The sequence below is a fragment of the Salvelinus fontinalis genome, chromosome 10 (genome assembly GCF_029448725.1).
Source record: "Salvelinus fontinalis isolate EN_2023a chromosome 10, ASM2944872v1, whole genome shotgun sequence".
Taxonomy (NCBI): domain Eukaryota; kingdom Metazoa; phylum Chordata; class Actinopteri; order Salmoniformes; family Salmonidae; genus Salvelinus; species Salvelinus fontinalis.
In genome coordinates this window covers 30396048-30408676 of record NC_074674.1, presented here as the reverse complement: position 1 = coordinate 30408676, position 12629 = coordinate 30396048, and the positions used below count along the sequence as shown (strand labels likewise).

Genomic DNA, 12629 nt, shown 5'->3' with positions numbered 1-12629 from the left:
ACGATTTAATCTATTTTGATTTCAGGCTATAACAAAATGTGTAATAATTCAAGGGGTATGAATCATTTCTGAAGGCACTGTACAACTGTTTTTGAGAAAGACAATTTGAAAGATCAATAAATACATAAAATTTCATTTTGATAAGAGATATAAATGCAATGAATTGAAGGTTATTTGTTCACGTAAAAAAAATCTAAATTTACAGATTTTAAGGTTGTGTCATTAGATTTGGGGTGGGATCGCAAAAAATTCTTGAAAAAAAGAAAAAGACAAAAAATGGGGATTGAATTTCTGGTGGAGAAAAAAAAAGGGCTCAACGCTGAAAATGTTTGAATACCACTGATCTACCGCATAACAGATAATAGCAAACCAAGCAAATATTAAAATAAAAAGCTTGATATTTATGGTTTTCAAGAGAGAGATTAACATGAGTGCATTCTAGCGTATAGGTAAAGTTTTCTAGAGGACTCTACTGCTAGGCTAAAAACAAAATAGACAATAATTTGAGTCTCTGTTCTTTAGCCCAATGGTGAACAGTCTGGCATCTGTTGAAAGTACAGTTGACTGGCACAATGCCCTAACCATTTGGCCATGAGTCCATCCGTGGGTGGAGGTGAGAGTGCCAGTATAAGAAAAGTCCCTCTGCCTCCTTGCTCACTGGGCCAGTGTCCAGCAGTTCTCAGTCCCTTCCTGCACATGGAAAAGACAGTGTAATGTTCAGAAACACTTTGCACTTCGTTTTGCAATTCCAGAAAGGGAGAATACAGACGATTTGATTTAAGAAGCGGTGGACAATAAAACAGCATTCTTAGGGATATATTGGTGGCATCTTTAAATTACTTCAATGTGTTCAAATATCTAGCAATGTGTTCAAATACCTAGTTCAACCACCGTGGCCAACTTCAGAAAGTCCATTTTGTATCACCCATCAGGCTGCTGCCCTTGAAATTAGCCTAAAACAATCTGTCACAACACCCTCTAGTGGCAGAGAAGGCAGAACACATGACTAGATTTTAGCTACATTCACATCCTCCTACACACCACAAGAGACAAAAAAGAAACCAGAACCAAATTATATATTTCATTTTTTTATATTACATAACAAAATCCTCCAAAGAGATGTAATAATAGTGACCATCAAATCATTTTATTTACACTAATGAAATGGAGAAAAAGTGAGGGAAAAAGGGGCAGCAGAACATATTGGCTTTCACCAACTCTGTATGATCAAGGCCTGCTCTTGTAAAGCTCAGTCAGCCCTACTCCTTTCCTCCCCACTCTCTCACATCACTGTATGGTCCAATCAGCAAGACTGGCGCCATCGGGTCTGTTACCGTGGGAACACCCATCTCTACTCCACCTTTTTGTACAGAAATACCCATAACGATGCAAACAAAAACATGGTCTTTAGAAAATGTGTATTTCTCTGGGGGAGACAAAATAGTCAGGATGTTTGCCCAATAATGCTTAAAGCGCGTTACAAGCATTGCAGTGTCAAATTATATTACAATAAAATGAACCATTCAGAACATTACATTACAGCCCACAAAAAAACTGTAGTATGCCTGCTCTTGGTTGATATACTGTAATAAATACACTGTACAATAACTGAAATTACTTTGAAAATATTAAAAATAATTATACCAAATATATTTTTCAACATGAATTTTGGATTTCATTTTTTTTTTACGACTGATTTGACAATTTTCCAATATGGACATTGGACAATTAAATTACATTGCGTTGATACACGCAATAACTTGTAAACTACCAAATTGTCACTACAGGGGAGAAAAACCCCAAAGCAGTGAATTACAAATGGAACATGTCTTCAGTCCAGTGGACCAGGCACCAAACATGCCAATAAAATATTTACCAAGGGCTTCTCTTTCCAGTTTACAATTTGAAATACATCAAATATTTACACCTTCTTAGATGCAATATATATTGAGCTACATTCTCCATGTGTTTAGACAGGAACAGGTATTCTTTGACTCCTTATTTTCACTTCTTTGTTCCAACACAACACATAGACCGTGAGCTTGGCCCCCGTCTGTCCCAATGCATTGTGGTTTACAGTCATTGGCCATATAGAAGTCCTCAGTTGCCATTTACAGCCACAGAGTCCCCTTTCTCTGTTACAGATGAGGATGTTACCTCCAACTCCTTCACTCTGGTGTCCTTACAGTCTCCTTCCTGCTCCCCTTGCCTCTCAGCCTCACCCCCCTTAGTGTCTGTCTGGGGAGCTTGTGGTGGAGAGATGGAAGTGTCTGTTGCCATTGTAACATGTGTCTCTGTGTGTGCAGTAGCCTCTTCCTGTAGCTGTAGGACCCCAGTCAGATCCATGTCCTGCAGCTCCACATCAAAGGGCCGGGGGGCGGAGGTAGCTGTAGGAGAACCGCACCCGGTACAAGTCTAAACACAAGCAGAGGGACAAGAGATGAATAAACACATCCTTTACAAGTACATTATTTTTTGTATTACTCTCCACTGTCATCTATACTGATTCCTGTGAATCTTTGGGGTCGGAGAGGCAGGGTGTAGCTACTAGCTCCAGTGTGTGTCTGTGTGCTGACTTACAGGGTTGTTGATGGCCTGTGGCAGGCGTCCGGTGCCCATCCAGGGGTGGACCTGGATCAGCTCTCTCTTCTGCTCCTCAGTGAAGTGTGGCTGCTGTTTCTGCACCGCCCTCAGTACCATACGATCTTGCCTTAGAACAGTCTCCCTGTCCCTGTAAAATCATACACATGTCCATAGATAAGCCATAGTCTAAAATGTTGTATTAGCAGCATAATGGTGTGTGGAGAGCTTCTATTTTTCAGTCTGCATTAATAAATAATATACAAATATACTACTTGCATTCCATGCACATCAATCATAAATACAATAAATGCTACAGCTATTTAATTATTAATCATGACTGGTTACGGTAACTATGATTACAATTGCCATGACTACAATTGTGCAGTGACCATGACGATTTCTTACCTGGTGGGCATTTGGTACGTCATCATAACCTTGTCATCTGTGTTGGCCATAAGGAGCCAGATAGGGTCCTGAAGGACATACTTCATGAGCTGGGCCTCTTCAGCCCCGCCTGCTGCCTGCTTATGGTCGTTCTCCGATGAGTCAATGCTGCCAAAGTACTTGCTGGTGTTGCTGCTTCCTGTGGTTGAAAAAGAAACATGTTCAGTTATGTTCTGAAACGATCAGTCATTATATACACTGCTCAAAAAAATAAAGGGAACACTTAAACAACACAATGTAACTCCAAGTCAATCACACTTCTGTGAAATCAAACTGTCCACTTAGGAAGCAACACTGATTGACAATAAATTTCACATGCTGTTGTGCAAATGGAATAGACAAAAGGTGGAAATTATAGGCAATTAACAAGACACCCCCAATAAAGGAGTGGTTCTGCAGGTGGTGACCACAGACCACTTCTCAGTTCCTATGCTTCCTGGCTGATGTTTTGGTCACTTTTGAATGCTGGCGGTGCTCTCACTCTAGTGGTAGCATGAGACGGAGTCTACAACCCACACAAGTGGCTCAGGTAGTGCAGCTCATCCAGGATGGCACATCAATGCGAGCTGTGGCAAGAAGGCTTGCTGTGTCTGTCAGCGTAGTGTCCAGAGCATGGAGGCGCTACCAGGAGACAGGCCAGTACATCAGGAGACGTGGAGGAGGCCGTAGGAGGGCAACAACCCAGCAGCAGGACCGCTACATCCTCCATTGTGCAAGGAGTAGCACTGCCAGAGCCCTGCAAAATGACCTCCAGCAGGCCACAAATGTGCATGTGTCTGCTCAAATGGTCAGAAACAGACTCCATGAGGGTGGTATGAGGGCCCGACGTCCACAGGTGGGGGTTGTGCTTACAGCCCAACACCGTGCAGGACATTTGGCATTTGCCAGAGAACACCAAGATTGGCAAATTCGCCACTGGCGCCTTCTGCTCTTCACAGATGAAAGCAGGTTCACACAGAGCACATGAGCACATGTGACAGACGTGACAGAGTCTGGAGACGCCGTGGAGAACGTTCTGCTGCCTGCAACATCCTCCAGCATGACCAGTTTGGCGGTGGGTCAGTCATGGTGTGGGGTGGCATTTCTTTGTGGGGCCGCACAGCCCTCCATGTGCTCGCCAGAGGTAGCCTGACTGCCATTAGGTACCGAGATGAGATCCTCAGAGCCCTTGTGAGACCATATGCTGAAACATGCACATTTGTGGCCTGCTGGAGGTCATTTTGCAGGGCGCTGGCAGTGCACCTCCTTGCACAAAGGCGGAGGTAGCGGTCCTGCTGCTGGGTTGTTGTCCTCCTACGGCCTCCTCCACGTCTCCTGATGTACTGGCCTGTCTCCTGGTAGCGCCTCCATGCTCTGGACACTATACTGACAGACACAGCAAACCTTCTTGCCACAGCTCGCATTGATGTGCCATCCTGGATGAGCTGCACTACCTGAGCCACTTGTGTGGGTTGTAGACTCCGTCTCATGCTACCACTAGAGTGAGAGCACCGCCAGCGTTCAAAAGTGACCAAAACATCAGCCAGGAAGCATAGGAACTGAGAAGTGGTCTGTGGTCACCACCTGCAGAATCACTCCTTTATTGGGGGTGTCTTGCTAATTGCCTATAATTTCCACCTTTTGTCTATTCCATTTGCACAACAGCATGTGAAATGTATTGTCAATCAGTGTTGCTTCCTAAGTGGACAGTTTGATTTCACAGAAGTGTGATTGACTTGGAGTTACATTGTGTTGATTAAGTGTTCCCTTTATTTTTTTGAGCAGTGTACAAATATCCATGACCATCAGTGCTAAAAAAATAATAATAATCTGTCCGGTGTTAAAACCTCTTTAAGGATCAATTTTCGCCCAAAATTACATACCCAAATCTAACTGCCTGTATCTCAGGCCCTGAAGTAAGGATATGCATATTCTTGATACCATTTGAAAGGAAACCCTTAAGTTTGTGGAAATGTTCAAATAATGTAGGAGAATATAACGCATTAGATCTGGTAAAAGATAATACACAGAAACAAACATGTTTTTTTATTTGTACCATCACCTTTAAAATGCAAGAGAAAGGCCATGATGTATTATGCCAGCCCAGGCGCAATTTCAATTTTGGCCACTAGACAGCAGCAGTGTATGTGCAAAGTGTTAGACTGATCCAATGAACCTTTGCATTTCTGTTAAAAATGTTGTATCAAGACTGCCCAAATGTGCCTAATTGGTTTATAAGTACATTTTCAAATTCATAACTGTGCACTCTCCTCAAACAATAGCATGGTATTCTTTCACTGTAATAGCTACTGTAAATTGGACAGTGCAGTTAGATTAACAAGAATTTAAGCTTTCTAACAATATCAGATATGTCTATGTCCTGGGAAATGTTCTTGTTACTTACAACCTCATGCTAATCACATTAGCCTACGTTAGCTCAACCGTCCCGCGGTGGACCGACCGATCCTGTAGAGGTTAAACTCACTTGTGTCACTCCCTGAGGTGCTGCATCCATTAGAGCCAGAGGACCCGGAGCCAGAGGACCCGGATCCAGAGGCAGCCGAGCCGGTGCCTGAGCAGGCGTCCTCTTGCAGCAGCAGGTCCAGCAGGTCACTGGAGGTGGACATGGCGTCCTGGTTATCAACATCAGCCTGGAGGAAGGGAACACAGGAGATAGTGGTTAATGACAAGAACTCACTAGACTCAAAACCTTTTTGGAATTACATTTTGTTGAAATAGTTTAAAACCCACATTATCGTACTCTTTGGCATCACCCTTCATGTTGCTGTTGCGGTTAACAGAGCCTTGACCTCCGACCTGAGACGACGAGCCAGGTGGGGGTGGGGTCTGCTGCGCCCCTGTTGACATGCCCTCCTGCCTGTTGCCTGGCAACTCCTCCAGCTGCAGCAGGTTGAGGGGGGAGGAGCATCGTGACTGGAAGAGGGGCGAGTTGGTCCCTTCCAGGGGGGATTGGCATGTGGACTGAGGGGTGCTGGAGCGGAAGTTGCCACGTGGGACAAAAGTGGGATCAATCCTGGGTAAAGCAAAGCAAGGAAGCCCGGGCACCGGAATGGGATTTGGGAAAGGTAATGTTGGGTTGGGATTGTGAAAATGTTGTGGGATCATCGACAAAGCAGGATTGACGTGTGACGGGTTGTGTTGAGCTAGAGGCATGCCATTCATCTGCGTCACATCAGGGTTGAATTGAGCCAAGACAGGATTGAGTTGTGGTAGTGGGATAGCCTGGTTGAACTGCGGTAGTGCCTGGTTAAGTTGTGCCATACCAGGGATACTGGGGTTAAGGTGAGGCATGGCTGTGTTATACTGAGGCATGGCTGTATTGAGCTGGTTGAGCTGTGGTACACCTCCATTGAGTTGAGGGAACATGTAGTTCGGCAGAACAACCATCATCGGGGGAGCCATTGGCATGGGGATCTGATTGGCATGCAGGGGGTACTGGAAGCCTGGCTGGGGGCTGGGGTAACCCAACTGCATGGTGTTGGGGTTCACCCCGGTGTGGGCCAGGAGTTGTTGTTGCACGTTGGGGTAGAGGGGGAAGAAGGGTAGGACCCCTGGAGGGTACTGGGACACGGCAGGAGGGAGGCTGGCCACAGAGGTGGGCCAGGAAGAGGACGAGGTCAGGGGTCCCTGCATCATTAGGGGTTGACCCATGGGGAACATGGGGCCTTGCTTCCCCTGCCCTTCCTTTCTGGAACTTCTGTTCATCCCTGAGCCTGTCTTGGGGCAGCCCCCGTGCTGGGAGCCCTCCTGCTGGTGCCTCAGCCTCTTGGCCCCCCGGCCCCTCCTCCGTCCGTTACCACCTGCTGGGTAGTCCTTCGAGGTGTGCACTCCTGACACACACACACACACACAACGGTTGAGCTGCATGGAAAAACAATGGATTCTCATCCACAATCTTTCACAGACATAATAGAAACTAAATCTCCACTTGAAGTGTCCATCTTACCTTTGTGTGTGGTGGTGTGTCCTCTCAGAGGAGGACCGGGGTCCAGCATGCGGAGCTGTCCCAGGTCCCTGAACCGGCTCAGGAACACCTGTTCCTCCTGCAGGGTGTGGGCAGACAGCACCTCCTTGGTCAGACCCAGGCTGCCTGAGCATCCAGCCGACCTGCGGCTATCCCTCTCAGGCTGGGCAGGGCTGGGTGTTGCTGGGCTGGGAAAGGTCGAGGGACGGGGGGTCACTGCCGTGGTGATGGCGTTGTTAATGGCTGGGGTGGTGGTGGTGGGAGGTGTCTCCTCCATCATGATAATATCTGCAGGGAATAAGGTTGACAATATATTTGAGACTAGAGAGAAGAGACAGAGGGAGGTAAAGAACAGCCAGTCAGATAAGAGGGATGTGTCCTACCTGACTCTGGGGGCTTCTTGTCCCCTACATGGACGATGGTGCTGCTGAAGCTGCATTGGGACGTGAGAGAGACAACACTCTCAGCCTTGCAGTGCAGCGCCAGAGGGCTCATCTGTGGCCCCCCTTTAGACCCTTCCTTACCCTGTGACCCTTCGAGATCTGTAGGGAAACAGACATTTGGTCCAAAATACCTGCAGACCTTAAGAGGCATAAAAAATACATAACAGGATTTCAATAGGATCTGTATTGTATACCTTTAGCTGTTCCAGACAACTCCCTCTGCTTGTCATCGTCTGACGTTGATGATGTGGTGCAGGAAGAGGAGCCACATTTCCTCTTCACTGTGTTGGGAACGTTACAGCTCTCCAAGTAGCGTACGATGCTGTCCAGACAGTTGATCTGCTGGTAGGAGTAGTTGGCTGACGGATCTTTCCTTGACTGCACTGAGGCCAGGGTTTTAGTTGGCCCCAGGTCTTTGTTTAAATTCTCTGGCATCACCAGGTCTCCTGAGAAGAGGAAAAGGAAATACTGTTAGAATTTCCTTTTCATCTCGACCCTTGTGGTTATACTTTTGTAATGAAAACGTTCCAGACATTTTAGAGCACCTCATGATAAGACATTTTACTACAAATATGACTACAAAGTCAAGTGTTTACCAGCGCTGGCGTGTTTGCGGAGCGGTGGGCGGTTGCGGGACTCGATGAAGACCTGCTGACCATTGGTCTTCACCATGTGGACGTCCTTACACATCTGCTGGAATGTCATCTGCTGCTGTAGGACAGATAAGAGGGTAAAGAGTTAGACGATGACACCTCAACTTTCTTCTGAGTCAATTCTATTAATTAAAATAATGTGGTTACAAAATAGTAACAAACTACAAGTTATAAAGTACCTTGCTAAAATCTGCATAAAACATCTGTGATTGTATTAGTACTCACTGGTCTCTGGATATTCATCTGGATGATCCCCTTGGTGGAGGGGCTGCTGCTGCCTGAGGAGCCCGGGCTGGGCCTGTGTGACTGGGATCCGTGGGAGCTGCAGTAGCCCTGGGAGGCACCACTGTGGACAGGCTGCACCAGCACACGGTGGATCTGCTCACTGAGCCTGGGGATCTCTGGAGACATGGCCCGCACCTCCACTTCCATACTAGGGGTGAACACATCTTCGTTCAGGGGACTCCTGCAGATGAGGCGAGAAGGACAAGGGAATGGGGTTTAGAACAATGCAATATGTACTGCTTGATAGCTACACAAATAGGTTACAGTTCAGTTAAAATGTGGCTATTGCAAGCTTGTGAAGGTCATTGACGTAGCAGAGGGTGACTACTCACGTTCTGACTTTGTGTCGACCCACGATGAAGGCAACTTTGCGGCTCCAGGGGTTGACGAAGGAGGACCAGCTGGTATCTATGGTGAGATACTCCCCGTTCCGAGCACACATACGCAGGGGCGAGTGTTCAAAGGGCTGCCCTGCTGACTGGAGAACTGAGGGGAGAACCAAATATGTTAAAACTATGATAGAGTATAACTACATAACCATTCATCTATTTGCTGGTTTCTAAATCCTTACAGAATGTATAAGGCATGACTGTTGGACAGGGGTACTCACTCTTCTTGTGTATGGCCACCATGACAGGCCTGTCATCAGGGTGGAGGTACATGAGGACAGGAGTCCCAACCAGGTCCTGGGGCAGGTAGCCTAGCAACGGCACAGCTCTTTCATCTACTTCCTGAAAGAGACAGCCAGGGGTGTGGCTAGTGTTAAAAATCCTCTTGTCCGCTGGGATGCGGGGAGCTTCGTATCCTGAGTGCACCTTCTCAGCGATGAGCAGGCAGCAGGGCTGTGGTTGGGACATGTCGGAGTCCCGTAGGGTTAGCTGGTAGGGGGTCATACGGAAAGGGTAGTACCGCACTTCCCCCTCACTGTCCCTCCCACTACTGATACGGCAGAACATGGATTTCTCCTGGGTGCAGTCCACAGGGGAGGTCACTGTGCGAGATCGGGGGGGGGGGGGGGGGGGGGGGGGGTACATTAACATGACATACACATGCAAAAATGTGATCATCCATTTCCATTTGAATTCAGAGCTAAATTAAAGGACTTCTGTAGGAGACTTACTGGAGCCAGTACAGGAGGCCCAGGGGGGCAGGCGGCAGGGAGCCGTGCTGCTGTAGAAAGTGCTAACGTCCTGGGGGGCCAACAGCTCAGAGAAGAGTGTCCCCTGGAGTCGATTGGGCTTAGTGCGCAGCATGGGAGAGGCCTGGGGGGAGATGTACACCAACTTCCCAGAGAGGAAGGACACTCCCACTGAGAACGTGTCCTGTAAAGGAGAGAGAATAAACAAGGGAGGCTAGAACAATGGTTTGTTGGGTTTAAAAGCTTTTAGTCTGTTTGAGAGCTGTTGGTCTGGTTCTAGTAGATGAAGATTGTTCTCTAGTTCTTACCGTGTTCTGGAGTGTGTATTCAGAGGTGATGTTGTCCAGTTCCTCTGTGGTAAAGGCAGAGAGGTCCAGACTGCAACCGTGGCTCTCCTCCACACTCCACTGGTGATAATACTCCTGATTCGCTAAACACACACGTATAAACAGTATATAGATAGTAAGCTTGCTATTTCATGCTAAAGCCACACAGTATACAGTACATCTAGCAAAAAGCAGGCTCAAAAAGCAGCATCTTACCTCGGACTTGTTTGACACAGTTGAGTGCATACTGCAGGGAGGCCAGGGTGCTGGAGCGGCCTTTTGCCCGGTGGTCTGCAGGCATGCGGATCTTTAGCTCCTTCAGAGCCTTGAGCAGCTCTCTCTGGGTCTGCAGCCAGGCTGGCTGGTCACTGCTGCATCCGCTGGTGGACGGGTGGTCCTGCTCCGAGCTGCCACTCAGCAGGCTGTAGACCATAGAGCTGTTGGGAGGGGAAGGGCTGTGGGAGTTGGCACTGACAGGGGCAAAATAACATGACGTTATTACCACTGCTGAGCAGACACTTTCATAGTTATATAAGCGGTGTCTATCGCCTACCATCTGAAAATGGTTGTGGTGTTTCAAATATGAATTGTTAAATGTGTTACCTTTTGCTCTCTGTTGTCTCCATGGCAGAGTCCTTCCCGTTATGGGAGCTGCTGCAGGCTGATGCCTCATGCCCCATGTGACCTTCCACCTCTCTCTCGGCTGAGTCGTTCCCACTCGAGTGGGCATCTGTGTCATCGGAGTTTGAGGACTTGCCCCCAGACCGAGTTCTCTTTCCATTGGAGCTACCAGAGCTGCCAGTCTGACTTAGTCCAGACTCAGGGGACTGGCAGCCCACCTTCAGTCCCACCACATTTTCTTCTACACCTACTCCACTAGTGTCATTTCCAGAAGTGGTGTATGCATTCTCATCACTCATAATAACCAGTATGAGTGATTTACTATTGCTGTTTGACAAAAATGATATGTCAAAACAAAGAACTGTGACACTAATACTGCTACTAGGTGGGTCTACTAGACTTAGATAGAGTCATGGTTTGGTCAAGTAAAAATGAGCCAGAAGATAAACTACCATGTCTCATTGATCTTGAGATTGTATTTTTTTTTGTAAATACTAAGCTTATGAATCTGATAAGCCAATTGAAGAGAAGATGGGTGAAACCTTTATCAGTTTGCTCTTCCTCATGGGCACAGTCAGTGTGTGAAATGGTTTTGACAGAATACCTGATGAAAGAAACAATTCCCAATTTATGAGTGGTGAGTAACATGACATCATGAGTCATACATCTGTGTAAAGACAGTGTTACATCTCATCTGCAATTAAACATCAATAAAATGACACTGCTGTAAAAGTTAGTGTTCACCCAAACTACAAATGTACATAACTAATTGGCTTGATTTTAAATAATCTAAGGTCATATGAGCATCCAAGTAAGGACTTTCTAAGTAAGGATTTAACTAATTGCAAAAATATTAATGTTAGGCTCCAAACATACTCAAAAAGTTGTACATAGCCCAATGTCAATCTATTAAGACATTCAAATAATATAGCTAGCTAGGGGAACTATCCTTTTCCCAACAACCTCACATTCATTTTTGGTGGGCTCAAAAAACTTGCTCTCCATATATTCCATTGACCATAATAAATCATTACATCACTTCGAAGGAACAGTTAACCGATGTCAGGTGACATAGGGTAAATAAACTAACTTTACAGCCCATTTCATTATCTGGCATGTCTTGAGGGTTTACTGTAAGTAGCAGGAAGACACCGTTGGGAGATATTATTGTTGACGACAGAAGACAACGTGGGCAGGATGACCCCGGTGGGGGATGTTTGTGTTGACGACAGCGAAGGCAACGTGCCTCAGCTAGACTGTCTATGGCACAACCCGCATGCGCTAATGCATTTATTCTACCTGACACAAGTCTGGCAAAAATAGTTCTCACTTGTAGGGAACACGAAATGACCAAAACAACATTAAATTGTACCTCGATATCTGACCGTATATTGAAATGTGTATTGATATACAACATAAATCCTTTAACGTGTCAATACTCTTGCCAGCATGCCACAACAATGCTAGCTACACTAGCCAATGTCAATGCTGTTGCAGATAGCTTGATCATAAAAAAAATAAAAATGATTGCTAGCTAAGTTAGCTATGTAGCAACTATTTATTGTACTAATAATAATCTAGGTAGCAAATTAGCGTTACTTTTACCAGTTAGCTAGCAAGGTTTTGATCAAAGTTGACATTCTCACCTTTTTCCATGAAGAAAAAGTACGCTCCGTGGTATTTTTTTTTTTAATGTCTTCAACAATATATTCTGTAAAGTTACGCTTAAAATGATTGAAATTGCAGAAACCTAGAATGACATCTTTAGCGAAACAACTCAACGTGAATCGCCTATAACTACACAGAATGTGTAGAGAACTGCACATTCGCTTTATATGACTGGGAGGGAACACGGAAAATAACACGTGTTTGCTCCCACGTGTTGCAGTGATTGGCCCACAACTAACACTGACTCCGCCCTAGTGCAGTGTCCCTGGCCTGGCGAATGCATTCATTGGTTGAGTAGGGCGGTGTCTTGACTGCACGGGGCTCTGCTATGCTTTTCTGTCACGTTGTCCCAGCGGTGCCCTGTCGGTTCCAAAAGCATGCTCGAACGTTTGTTGGCAACGTGCCTCCGTCAATACTCTGAATTGGCGACATTTCCTCACCCCATCCTTTCCTTGTGTACTTTACTTAACACATGCATGTTAACCATTGTAGGGGTTTCTTTAT

The 12629-nt window shown here is 46.2% G+C and overlaps 1 protein-coding gene across 1 annotated transcript; it reads right to left on the bottom strand.

Moving 5' to 3' along the window:
- Positions 1-380: 380 nt before the first annotated feature.
- LOC129863992 (period circadian protein homolog 1-like) lies at positions 381-12297 on the bottom strand. The gene is made up of 17 exons (XM_055936505.1): positions 12104-12297; positions 10440-11061; positions 10053-10306; positions 9819-9940; positions 9493-9694; positions 8983-9363; positions 8705-8858; positions 8313-8553; positions 8031-8145; positions 7629-7880; positions 7375-7533; positions 6974-7279; positions 5758-6857; positions 5492-5657; positions 2989-3166; positions 2581-2731; positions 381-2415 (listed from the first exon to the last, which is right to left on the bottom strand). Exons 2-17 carry the CDS (start codon positions 10754-10756, stop codon positions 2101-2103), a joined length of 4413 nt encoding a protein of 1470 aa, XP_055792480.1. The 5' UTR covers positions 10757-11061; positions 12104-12297; the 3' UTR covers positions 381-2100.
- Between the last annotated feature and the right edge of the window lie 332 nt (positions 12298-12629).